At 46.0% G+C, this 13,455-nt stretch overlaps 1 protein-coding gene across 5 annotated transcripts in view; it reads left to right on the top strand.

The window, feature by feature from the left end:
* Positions 1-13,040, top strand: part of LOC137438759 (T-complex protein 11 homolog) — a 62,303-nt gene extending 49,263 nt beyond the window's left edge. For all 5 annotated transcript variants that reach the window (XM_068134084.2, XM_068134083.2, XM_068134085.2 and 2 more), the window contains exons 7-10: positions 3,467-3,681; positions 5,867-6,099; positions 8,677-8,849; positions 12,475-13,040. In XM_068134084.2, the coding sequence (XP_067990185.2) occupies positions 3,467-3,681; positions 5,867-6,099; positions 8,677-8,849; positions 12,475-12,677 (824 nt within the window). In that variant the 3' untranslated portion in view covers positions 12,678-13,040. The remainder of the gene's footprint in view (positions 1-3,466; positions 3,682-5,866; positions 6,100-8,676; positions 8,850-12,474) is intronic.
* Positions 13,041-13,455: the final 415 nt, after the last annotated feature.

Here is a 13,455-nt window from a genome sequence, read left to right as displayed (position 1 = left end):
GAGGGGACGCAGGTAGATTAGTGTGGATGATAATGACGAGGGAGCGCAATAGTTTAAAGGGACGACTGGGAAGCGCAAGTTTCAGAAGGGAGTAGTTAGCTGAGATGATGCCGTGTGTGTGAGAATTGAACAGGTGTGATTGCACAGGTGTGCAACTGGACAGGTGTGTGGAGCCGTGTATGAGTAGTGAGTGTTGTGGATCAGCGCGAATGCGCTTGGGGAGAGAAGGGTGCAGGTGGCACCAGGTGTGAGAGCACAGGTGTGCAAGTACAGGTGTGTGGAGAGAGTTGGAGTAAGTGGTACGGAGTGGTGTGCATGGTGCGAAGGTGTGGATGGGGGAAGAGTGGACCCCTTTCACGAGTACCCGGGGCGGGTAGTGTAAGTGTTAGGTAGAGGGTACAGGTAAATTGTGGTTGGATATTGGCACTTGTGGTGCGGTTGCAGAATGGTGTTGTGAATGGGTGCATTAGTGTTGTGGAAATGGCTGGGCGTGTAGCCTGTTAGTGCGTGTAGTTGGTTGGGCACTCCACCACTGTGAGGATGTCGGCCAGGTGAGGCCGCAGGTGGGCTCTGGGAGCCGGTAGAGTTGTGGATGGGGCCCGAGGATCCGGAGGACGGACCCGGGTAGCCCAGTGCCAGAGAGGGCACCGAGTGGGGAGAGTGCCAGAGGGCCTTCCCCAGGTAGTTAGGTTAGGGCAAGGAGCAGGTAAGCTCGGAGGCAACTGCAGTGGTGGAGGTGTGCAGGTGGGTAGACCCACTGGGAGAGGTACACGCCGCAGCCCAGAAATTGTGCGAGGGCACCGGGAGATGAATCGGGGGAGTGAGACCCCAAATTGAAAAGCACCACAGTTTGGCCAATGGGAATTGGTTTTTAGAACCCATAGTGTAAGAGGGCCAATGGTTTGGCCGGAGAAAGACCCCGGGTAGTGTAAAGTTGATAAAGTCATTTAGGAAATAGTTAGGATTGATGAACCTGTCGCACCATACGCAGCCACTTACCTGTGGTGATGATGATGACTCCACACCTGTGTTTTCTTTGTTTTGTTGCAGGAAATGAAATTGCTGTGTGGATTGTGAGACGCATCACGACGTGGATGAGACATTGGGGTGATTCCATCTCTCCCTCCTTAGGAGGGACTGATGATGAATTGGTGATGGCAAATTATGATGTTGAGTTGGAGATGGCAAATTTTGATGAAAGTTGAAAATGGCAAATTTGATTGGTTAGGAGGGAGAGAAGACGAATTTGGTTTATGGGAGGAACGGGGAAGACAGTAGGGATGTTTGTTGATTTGTAAAGTAGATGTTTATGGGTAGTGTTGTGTTTTGTGGATACAGTAAGGGGTAAGGGAGGGGCCATGTAGGTTACCTGGTGGGGGGGGGGGGGAGCGTACGATAGGAACGTACCTGTCTCACCTGGTTCCCATGTGCCCCCAGTGTGCATCACCTTGTATTGCGTGCACTTTTGCGCCCTTACCACCTTACTCACTTGTCTATTTCTTTTGTCTCCCACCTCCGAGGATCTGGCTTTGGGGTAGAGAGAGAGGAGAGAGAGGTGCTGGCTTCGCAGTTGTGGGCCTGCACTTTCGCTGCTTGCTGCTTGGATCGATACACCATATGGACCGCAATGTTTGTGGCCACCCACAATGGACCGCAGTTCTTTTGCGGCCAAGCACCACCCATGGAAGGACCTATGGGTCAACGTGGCACCTATGCCAAACAGGTGAACCACTAACAGTTGGCCCCCTGACGGCCACAATATAGAAATGGACGCGGTTGGCGCCTTTCTTTATTTTTGAAAGAAGTAAGAAGGCCAAGTGCACCACACGAAGGCAAGACCAGCGGCAGAACATCGGCCGGCTGCGACACCACACAATGATTTATAAACACTTTATTGGTGCACCGGATGGTGCTCACTGTGTGATGGGGTGGTGCTTGATGCTTGGAAGGGGTGCTCTGCACGTTATTAAAGGCCGTCGGCCACAGAGCACTCGTGGGTTGGTGTATCGATGCTAGCATGCGTGCTCTCTCTATGCATAACATCTGCATGTGTTCCTCCAAAAACAGGTCCTGGATCGTAGTGTAAATATCAGCGTAGTCTTGTGTAAATAATGCTCCCTACCGGCTGTATGTTTAGTTTGAGGATTCTTTCCGGATTCGGTTAACCTGTGGGTGTGTTTCTGTGAGGAGAAGGGTGCAACGTCGCAGGGGGACATATTTACTCATTTGTGAATATCTGTAAAACTGTCGCACTCAGGGTAGAGTTAATAGTAGAGGGAACTACATTGCGTGCCACACTAAAGTAGGTAAAAATTTATCGGGTCGGGACGCCCCGAGGGTAGAGAAGGGTGCAATGTTGCGAATATGGAATTTGGCCTCCATATCCGCTTGTAAATATTCCCCTATTTCCCCAATACTCCCCAACTATCCCCAATCCCCCATTCCCTAGTCCCATTGTCTGTAAACAACAATCAGTAGAGCCGACCTTCCCCTTATTCCCCCATTAAATGTCGTGCCCAGGTCCACCGCACCACACGTAGACAACTTTCGGACATCTTGCTAGTTATTCTTAGTCTATGTCAGTTAAGGCCTCGTTTCCATTAATTATGACTCTTCGTTGCACCAGAATGTGATTATATGGCACCAGTAGTGAGTTTAGGACCTTTCCCATACCTCCTCCCATCTTCTTCCCCGTCTACAACAACAGAGGGGCACGGCGCTGCGCGGGGGGGAGTGTGCGTCCTCCCACCGGCTCGGTTAGCCGCCATCGACAATGCGCTCCAGACAACGCGCTCCAGACCATGCGCTCCACGGGGTTACCACAAAGGGGCTCCTTGTCAGCTCCTCGTCAAGGGCGGAGCCGGTAACCCCCCCGCACGCACCCAATGAGAAGCAACGTGCCGATTCCACGAGGCGGAGCTAACGAGCCGAGGGCGTGTCACTCCCCGCCGGATATACGCGGCCCCGCGCCGGATGTGACGTGAGATGCGCCCCCAGCTTGAGCAGACAAGACGCCATCCGAGCGCTGCGACCTCCCCGCATCTCTAGACCGGACCGGGTCGACCCTGTCCTTGAGCCAAGAGTGCACCTTGAGCCATCGATACCCGCTGTCCTTTCCATCAATCCCCGTGTGAGTCAGCTTTGTCCCGTTTATCTGTCGTCTGTTGGGAATAATATAAGATTGTGTCTAAGTGCTTGTCTTTCTATGTTGTACCTCTCGTCCCTGTAATCTGACCTTCCGAACGAATATAATCTCCTCCGGAGGTCTTGAGAACTGAACCCTGGGTGTCGTGTCATTTGAAACCCAGCCGTGTGTCCTTTTCCTTTGTTGCCTTTATTGGCCTAGCGCAGCGCGACTAGTCAACTTCGAGTATAATCGGTAACTTGTGCAGACGTGGTCATACCAAAACCGCTCGGTAAATAACATCTAAGCCACGTCTGTAACAATATTTATGTGTTCTCCTAGCTGAACTTCCTGCTACACTTGCCTGGCTGCTGGTGGCCCGTTCCTCGCTCTCTCCCAGTGGCTTTCCTGAATCTTCGGGTGCCCAGGAGGCAGCTGACAAGAGCCCAGGTAGCAGCAAAGGTGCCGAAGGCTGTATTTTGCGTCCCAATATTGTGCTTGCTGAAGCCTTTCTCCTGCTACTAAAATGGAGCAATAGGGATATGAAACTCCCTGAGGTTTGTACCATACATTGCGGTTGATTATTCACATCTACATTTTTTTTTTTTTCTGATTCTTTACACAGATTGCTTTGCACATCATTATTATTATAACAGTTCCGCGTTCAGGCCGCGATCGAGTATGTTCCTTTACCCTGCCTGGGATTATTCCGGGTGTGATCGAGTAATATGTTTTGTGAAGATCATATGTTGAGGTTGTAGTGATTTGTTGTCAACGACACATTTAATTATTTATAGTGTTTCACGTGCACCTATTATTAAAAATATTGCTTTACACAGGCGTATAACATTTCCGTGTTCAGGCCTCGAGTGAGTATGTTCTTATACCCTGCCTGGGTTTTTCCCAGGAGTGATCGAGTAATATGTTCTGTGATTGTCAGGCAGGAAATATTTAAATACATATTTTATTTTATTTCCCTGAGCAATGCCAGGTACTTCAGCTAGTTGTACATGACTAGAAGTACCCGCTCCCTGTGGAAGCAACCAGGGAGGTTATGTTATTGTCCTTATTCAAATGTGTAATTCAAAATGCCTTTCGCTGCCTAATTCAAAACACCTCACTGCACTGGAAAATGTGGGGATGGAATACTGTACTGTAAAATGTGGGGACTTGCAATACCCTATGCCACCTGGAGGCGGCACTACACAATACACATTTACACAGAGAATTTGCGTCTCCCCCTCTCCCACCCAAGACTACTGATAAAAACACCTCTATGCACTAATTGGGGTCATGCTGATCCTATGTAGCATGTCTTGATGCCCAGAACTGCAGGAGTAGTGTGACAAACAAACAAACACACACCAGGCCTTGAATAGTTAGCATGGAAAGTATAATTGCAGAAAGGGTGCAATATTGAATAGAAACAAGATGGTGTTAAACACGAAAATCCCAGCACTTCCAAAGCTTGGTTGCAGCTCACGTTGTACTAACTAGTGCGTGCCCGTACGTTTGTTCTCATCTGTTCATCCGTTTGTTCTGCACGACGCCTTGTGACGCGCGTAGCGTCGCGTGTCAAGCGAGCAGCTCGTTCTTCATCCGTTTCGTCTGCAGGACGCCTTGTCACGCGTCCAGTGGTGTCTGCCAAGCAAGCAGCTCGTTCTTCATCCGTTTCAGCTGCACGACGCCTTGTCACGCGCGTAGCGTCACGTGTCAGGCGAGCAGCCCGTGCTTCGTCAGATTCCATTGCGCGTGCACGACGCGCAGTTTCGTTCCTTCGCTGTCGTAAACGACGAATGGATTGGGGCATTGTGTGATACGATCGAGACAGTAAGTCGTCACTATCCCTAAGTCCGGAAGTTAAGCCCTCACTATCCGGAAGTTCGCATATCGCAGTTACGATTAATCGCAAATTAGTTTTAATGGCCAATTCTTCAATTTCTCAAACCGCAAGGCAGAAACAACAAACACACGCGGTTCCTTCGCTGTAGCCTGACCGTACGTGCAAATAACAATTAAAACTTTCATCGTTCCTTCGGTCTTCGCTCTCGTCCTTCGCCGTTCCTTCGCTCTCGTCCTTCGCTGTTCCTTCGTTCACGTACAAAACGTATGTGTTTGCTAAATAAATGGCCATGACTTGGTAACCACTTGTCCGATTAATATGAAACCTTGAAAAGGCACATCCTCAGGTCCCCAGAAATATAGCTGGCAAGTTTCGATTAGATCAGACCAGTGGTTGTCGAGAAACAGCGGTCACAGACACACAGACACACAGAGATTACTGGAATTATAGAGAGATAAACCAATGATGTAAATAACAGTACTTGGCACAGGCACTTGTGACACAAATAACCCACACCTGGGCTGCAATTAAGTGGGAATGCATGGTTAATGTGTGTGCATGTTCCTCTCTCATGGGAAGTTCTCTCCTACTAGGCCCGCCTACTATAATGAGGCGTAAACGCCCACAAAGTTAATGTCTAACTTGTCTATAAATTTCATATGCTGCCTCCTCCGCGTCACTTGTAACAAACGACTCACTCTGACAGGTCCCTGTTACATGTCAATCTTACCGCTACTCGAAACACACACATACCACACTACACTTACCACAGTCTAGCTATGGATCCTCACTCCATCTTCCACGTAACCATATGTTGGCTTTTTTGAGATGAACTAACATCTTCGAATGTTGTTGAATAAAATAATCACGTTATTGTTTCTGCTGTCTCTCAAACCCAGACCCTGATCTTGGACGTCAAGAGGATTTCTGCCCTGCGGGCTGAGGTTCGACGCCTTTCCCTCATGGCCGCTATCTTTCTTGTTGTGGCTGGGGATTCGGGGAGATGTAGCAATGAGGGATCTGGGAAGCCAGAAGTGCACCTTGGGGAGCCTGAAAGAAGAGAGAGTGCTGCACCGCTCCTGCCTTCACTCCTTAGCCTTGTGGAACAATCTTTAAAGACTGTGGGAACAAGGTGAATTTTATATTACAAAACCCACCTTAGCTTGAACAGAACCACCGATGTGTGTCACATTTTCCAACACTAATTGTGCTTTTAGTTGATTAGAGCTTTGAGGTCTGTTTCCCAGCATGCACCAAGTTTGATTTGTATTAACAGAATTTTGGATTTGTAACTTCATATTTGGACAGAATATGTCCACACAGTTTAGAAAAACAAGGTACTGCAATCGCACACATAATACAGTAATCACATTTGCGTACAAACTGGTACGAACATCTCCCCCACCCTGTGCCACCCACCCAACAACCACTACTGATCTTCCAACTGGGTACTTAATGAAGTAATGGCCCCTTCCTGTGCTCCATTGTAAGCCGAGCTGTCAAATGCAACATTTTGGATGTGAAGCTCATGTTTTATGGGTGTTTGTTTCATCAAATTTTACGTTCATGCTTTCTTATTTCACCTCTTTCAACCTTTTTGACCTAATCTTTTGTAAAGAACTGAGAGCAGTAGCTAGGAAGTAAGAAGTTGCTATTTATGTGGACTTTTCCTGCCAAGAGCTCGCATTCGAATATTGCAACTATTGTCGTGGCCATCTGCACTCAGCATTATGGGAAGACCCATCAAAGGTTTCTGTGATATGTTCAGTAAAGTTTCTATAGCATGGCTTTTGAAATTTCATTGGATCAAATGTGGTGAGCCAGGCACTGGCCAGAAAGTTTGATTGTTTTACTGTATTTGCTACCGAGCGGACACCTTGTGCTCGACCACCGTGTTGCGAATGAAAAATCCGAAGAATACCAATACCAATTGGCTCGACCACCGTGTTGCGAATGAAAAATCCGAAGAATACCAAAGCAATGTGAGCCAAAGCAAACCATGATGAGATGCGTCAAAATTCTCAAACCATGAGAATTGCCACTCTCTTTTTGCCACTGCTTCCGGGGCACTTGTTGCCAACCTTAGGAGCAACAACGGCCTGGTACAGTTCACTAGAGAATCTGGGTTCCATTCCCAGTCTGGGCATGGAATTTTCCCACATATCTTTGTTATATATAATCCTGTTTATTTATATAATTGCTTTACTACACCCCCAGTGGTGTCTATAATAGCGGACATGGATTTGTGCCCCCATTGGGGGAAGACCTTCTCGTGAGCTTCAACATCTTTGTCATTCTTAAACTCGACGCCATCCAGATTTTCCTGACTCTTGAAGAATGCTTTGAATCTGAATATCAGCATCTTTTAAAGAAAACGTACAGGTCAAAAGAGATGGAAATCGCAAGGCAAAAGGGCTAGCCTGTATGGGGGATCATTTAGCATTTCCTAACCCATCCCCACTATAGTATTGGTCATATTTGCCACCTGCAGGTGGGTGAGGATTATCTTGCAGTAAAATCACAACCTGAGATGGCATACATGATCGCCATCTGCATATTGCTCGTCTCACCTCATTGTGCACCAAGTCACTGTGGTTCCCTCCAATGATTGTTTTCCCACAATGCAAGAAATTCCACGTGAATGAAGCTGTTGAGGTCCCAAAACACTGATGACAGGCTTTCCAGCTAATGGCTGAACCTTGAAGGTGGTAGTGACAAAGAAAGTCTCCACTCCATGCTGGCTCGCTTTGAATCTGACATAAAATGATGGAGCCAGGTCTGATCACATGTCACACTTCAGACACGAGGTCCTTTGGGGCAACTTTGTACTAACATTTTTACCTCCACCACCTAAGGTGGATGGAGGTTATGTTTTCACCCATGTCTGTTTGGCTGTCTGTGAGTAGGACATCTCAAAAAGTTATGGACAGATTTGGACGAAACTTGATGGACAGGTTGTGTATGTGACGAGGACAAAGTGGTTCGATTTGGGTGAAGATCTGGAACCGGACACTAGAATTTTAAAAGTGATTCTTCACCATTGAAAGATGAGGCCTAAAACAATATCTAGCATGATATTTCAAAAAGTTGTGGACGACTTATAACAAAACTAGGTGGATGAGTTGGTTAGGCGATGACAATAAGCCGATTTAGATCTTTGTTCAGGTCCCAATCCAGATCCGGCCTATCAGAGGGATACAAAATGTAAACTGTTCAGCCTGGCGGAGGTATTCTCCCTACCGAGTGCCGTTCTAGTTTAATTTGAAGTAATTAATAATTGTTTTCACACTTCCAACACCGACATCAAATTCTTCCGCAATCCGAAGTTATTTGTTCAACATGTTTGATGTTTACTTGATGGTCGGTGGTTGCATGTCTGAATGTTCAGGATTATTCAGCAATTAACGATAATTTAAAAAATATTGCTGCACCATGAAAACAACTACATCGCAGATATGCATCACCAAATTGTGTCTCCTGTGAATTTCAGCTGGGTTAATCTCAATCACAAGGAGTACTGCAGCTCACATGACTACAGTGGACATCTTGGCTATGCCACTTCCTGTATAACTTGATAAGGGTCAGCAAACATTGTTAAATTTCAGCATTGCAGTTGCATTCTAAAAAAAAAAAGTCCAAATCGACTTTGAACTACCCTTGTATGATATTGTACACTGCCTTATCAATTTGTTTCCTTGTCTATGCGCAGCTCGTGTAAAGAAGCAGAGTGCATTGAAAAGGCGGTGGAGGGCGTGCTCGCGTTGTTGAACGAAAGGCGACTCTCTCAATCATGCCCAGCTCTTCCACACACACTTGCCGCCTCTCTTCGAGGTCAAATAATTGATCTCTCCTGTCCAACCAATCCTGTCACTGCACTCGTGGGTAAGTCCACTCACATTTTCAACCAAACTGGCAGATTGGCTGGAAGGATGTCGTCCAATGTTCTTTATCGTTGGGTTTTGAGTTGAACATTTAATATGGAACTACCTACCTTTCGTATTGTTATGGTCGTCCAGTCAACCCAATTTCCTGGTTCAAATCCCGTGAGTTGCCTCAATGCAGCCATAACGGTCAAACATAACGGGGACCTCCCTGCCAGATTCTGTGTCCAAAAGCCACAATACCGTGCAGATTGGAGGTACCGAATCGGTCCAGGGCTACGCCAATTATGTGCTGCACATCTCGATTCCAATTAGGCCGAGCGAGCCTGAGACACGACGCAGTCTGGGTGTGTGATGGTCATTGCCGCGATCAATTATCTCTCAGCGGCCCTTTCCTAATCACCAAAAGAGAACGATGTTGGCCAGAATTCCCCCTGAGACCAGGTATATTTAATAAACACTAAATGGTCACACGGGGAAGGGAACACAAGGAAGGCAAGCAATAACGAGTATGTAATAAATAAATGCAAAACAAACCCCTTGCCCACTACCGGAAGTGCATGCCCATCGTGAACGATTGGAGACGTTAAATATATAAGTCCTTATGGGCCCTCAGACACCCATGTGAGATAGACAATGCGAGGAATGACGATGCGAGGAATGACAAATGATAAGCGATGCTTATCTAAAATCACAATTAATTACCCCACGCTCACTCGAGTCCAGCCATTCATTAAGGATATAACTACTCTACACTAGGCATTATTAACCTGCGAGAAGCCTTTTCCACAAGGTATGTTGAACTCTAGGTCATTCATGATTATGGTAATACCCTTTCAGTAATCCCTCCTAGACGAATACAATGCACTCAATGGAGGTGCTCACTCGTGCTGTTGTTTTCTCTTGGAGCAATACGACCCCAGAGGGCGCTCATCTGTGGTCACGTGGCCGCGGAGTGAGTAGATTTAGTCCTGCACTAAATTTCATTAAATATATTTTCATGAGTGAGTTAAATGTTCATCTCATCCGAGACGTTCACAACATGAAGCTCTGCGCCAAATTCTAGCTCCTCTCATTGCCCAGTTATTCTGCCGACAAACAGATAAACTCACAGACGGGATAGCAATACCTGTGCGCCTGGCCTGTGGCCGCTGCTTGAATAATACTAATTTTCCAGTAATCTGTGCAAACATATTTTAACTAGAAAGGCAGAGATAAGTTATCAGTTATAGTTAAAGCTGGATCGTGTGGTTCAGGGTCTTGCAAAGGAACATAAACTAAGCAAGTTGTACTTCGACCTCTTAAATAAGCCTCGACTTTGTTTAAAAATCCAAAGCAGACACTAATGTATGTAGGGTTCATTTCCTGTCTGCCTGGTTTTCTGCATTGTACAGCCCCTGCGCTTATTGAGTTATGGGCCTTTTGGTTCACGAGTTATCAAGTGACCACTATATTCGTCATGTGTGTGTCTGTCTGTGTGTGTGTCTGTCTGTCCGCAGCATAACTACCCGATGATATCATCCGATCTTGATGAAACTTGGGTGGGAGGTTGATATCATGATCTAGATGTGTCCTTCCTGGAGTGGGCGTATTGCACCCATTGTGGGCGGAGCGACGCCAGAAAAAGATGTCTTTTTAGGGGGTAATCGAGTTCAAGCTACATCTTCTCCGAGGGAGTTGGTGGAATCTGACAGGGGTTTTGGTATTTGGTTAGGCCAATGTCATGTGTCTAGCCCCACGGAGCTCGATTTTTCATTTTCGCCTCAAGGTCACAAGGTCACAACATTTAGAAAAGTCGATTTTTGATGGTTTTATTACATTGTTCGCTTCCTGATAGGTTGAAATGTCGTCCATGATCTTCTATTATCACACACATCATGAAATACAAGTTTTCCAACAAATTTCAGAATCTTTGACCTTTGAAGGTCACAAAGGTCAAAGTTTCAAAGTTGTCGGAATCGAACCGCATTTTTGGTATTGTGTAGCTAACTAACCTCATAACTGATTATACATTATTTTCTATCTCATTTCAAGGTCAGTAACCTTCGTTTTGACATTTCAAGGTCACAAAGGTCAAATTTTCAAAGTTGTCCGAATCAAACCGAATTTTCGGTATTGTGTAGCTAACTAGTCTCTTAACAGATAATACATTCCTATTTATATATTTCCAATGTCGGTTTTGACTTTTAAAGGTCACAAAGGACGGCCATTTCAAAGTAGTCCGTCCTTTGTCATTGAATACCGCCCGCTCGTGACATCGTCGTCTCCTGACTTGTTTGTTTTATTATTTATTAAAGTGTACCTTGGAGAGGAACAAAGTTATACCAGCATTTGTAATTGTCTCTACTTTTATTGTTTTGTGTCACTCTATTTACACGCCCTTACTATTTTTTTTTTTTTTTTTTTGTATACAAGATCGAGGCTCGTGAAAGAGCGAACACTAATCACACAGAAAGACAAACCGACACATAAAACATATAACATCGGGAGCGGTAGACAAGATGGGGAGAGAGGGGGAAGGACACAAACACAACATTTGAGAGCAGGGACCGAGAGACATGGAGACATCGAGAGATCTGAGAGAGGGCGAGGGCTTTGGGGTGGGGCATGGGAAGGGGGGGGGGGGTGGGAGAGGTATAAAACATATGGACACTGCCAGGACTTCCAGGAAAGAAGTTGGAATTTCAAACAAGGTGGATCTGGGGTGAATTAGCGGGGGTAGAAAAGATCAAGGTTTTGGATGGGGGAAGATAAGAGATGGTGGTGAACAGCTGTTTTAAAGACCTGGAGGGAGGTGTGGGATTGAAGGGAGTGAGGGAGTTTGTTCCAGAGGCGGGAGAAAAGAGGAATGAAAGAGTGAAGGTGAGCAGAGAGCCGAGATTTCGGCAGTTTAACCATCAGAGGGTTGCTGGCAGATCTTGTGCGACCTGTAGGAATATTTGGGGGACAGAGCACAGAGAGAGCTGGGGGTGCAAGGCCGGAGAGGAGTCGGTAGAAGACAGAAAGACCACCTACCTGCCTGCGGTGAGTGAGTGAAAGGCCCTCAGAGATAGCTTCATCGCGGGAGATTCCAATAATTCTGAAAGCTTTGGTTTCAACAGCGTGAAGCCGAGCTAGGTGTGAGGCAGGAGCACCGGCCCATAGGGGAGAACAGTATTCCATTGAGCTGCGGATGAAAGCCTTGTATGTGGTGAGGAGCTCAGGTGTGCCGAGGAAGGACTTCGCACGACGGAGGATGCCCAGTCGGCGACTGGCTTTGGAGGCCAGCTTGGAAATGTGGTTTTCCCAAGAAAGATCATGGCAGATAGTGAGACCCAAAAGCTTGAGCGACAGAACTTCTTGGAGAGGATTGTTGAGAAAGTAGATGGGAGGGTTGTCCAGTCGATCTTTTCGGAGAGACATAGTAAGAGTGTGAGATTTGTCAGGATTGAAAGACATGACATTTGTCAGGATTATTCTCACTAATATCCGTCACTATTCTTCTTATTTTGTCACTATTCAACACATTTACTTCCACGATGAATTTTCTTACCTCCTCCACCCCATTCAATGCTTACACTCATATTTTGTTCTCCCTCCATCTCTATCTCACAACCTTTCTCCCCTTATGTTTTTGTCCTCCCTAGAATCCCGACTTCTTGGATACATCCGTACGCCACTGTTGACCTCTCCTCCTCGTCGCCTCCCACCTTTGCCACCAGCCCTCAATTCCATAGCATCCGCTCTACCACCTCTATTGTCTCACTTCCTGCGCCTCTGTGACCATAACCGCAGGGTCTGCGGTCAGCAGTATGCTCGACTCCTCACCCAGATCCTCACCCTCCCCTAGCTACCTCCAGTCCATCCCTCGATTCTATTGTACGGATCAGAGATGGTGCTAAGTAAAGAGACAAAATCTGTTGTTATTTAATTTGTGTGGTTGTGAATAGGGGAGAGGGAGACTAAAAAATATATATATTTGATGAATAAAAATAAGATTCACTCCTCCAGATTTAGTTGTCGAATCAGATCAGTAGATCACATTGCCATACCAGGAAAAGTGTCAAAATGCCATCATTTGCCAATTTGGCCAAAGTTTGCAGTTATTATTTGGCGGTACCTCGAGGGAGATGCTAATGCATTGTTGTATTGTTATTTCAAAGCCAATAAAATGGGCCTTGTTTGTTTTCATGTATTAAATTATTAAAATGTACTCATTGCATCAAATGTGATTACTGTTAATTGTTTTAATTAATTAATATGGTTCTCATTATGGCATTGCTTCTTCAAATCCTATTTTGTATGACAGTTGGAATTGTGCATCACTTAAGGGTTTCAAATCCGTTTTTTCCCGATTCCCACCAAACTTGGCACAAGTACGCACTAATACCAAGGCGAACCGATTCAATTTTGGGTTCAACAGGACAACGGTCAAGTGCTCTTTGTGAAAATCATTTTGCAGACCATAACTCGAGTTATAAGGATCTGATGTTTTCTTTTTTTACTAAATATTTTTCTCTCCCTTGTTCTCTCCCATGTCACCTTTAATCGAGATCAACGTACCGAATATGCTTTCTTTGTCTGGTCTGGGAATTTTAAGTGCTTTGGCCCATCAGTAGAAAAACAAG

This window comes from Myxine glutinosa, chromosome 13 (genome assembly GCF_964187855.1).
Source record: "Myxine glutinosa chromosome 13, kmMyxGlut1.1, whole genome shotgun sequence".
In the NCBI taxonomy this organism is placed as follows: Eukaryota; Metazoa; Chordata; class Myxini; order Myxiniformes; family Myxinidae; genus Myxine; species Myxine glutinosa.
Note: the sequence above shows the minus strand (reverse complement) of the source record. Positions and strands in the feature narration are given on the sequence as shown.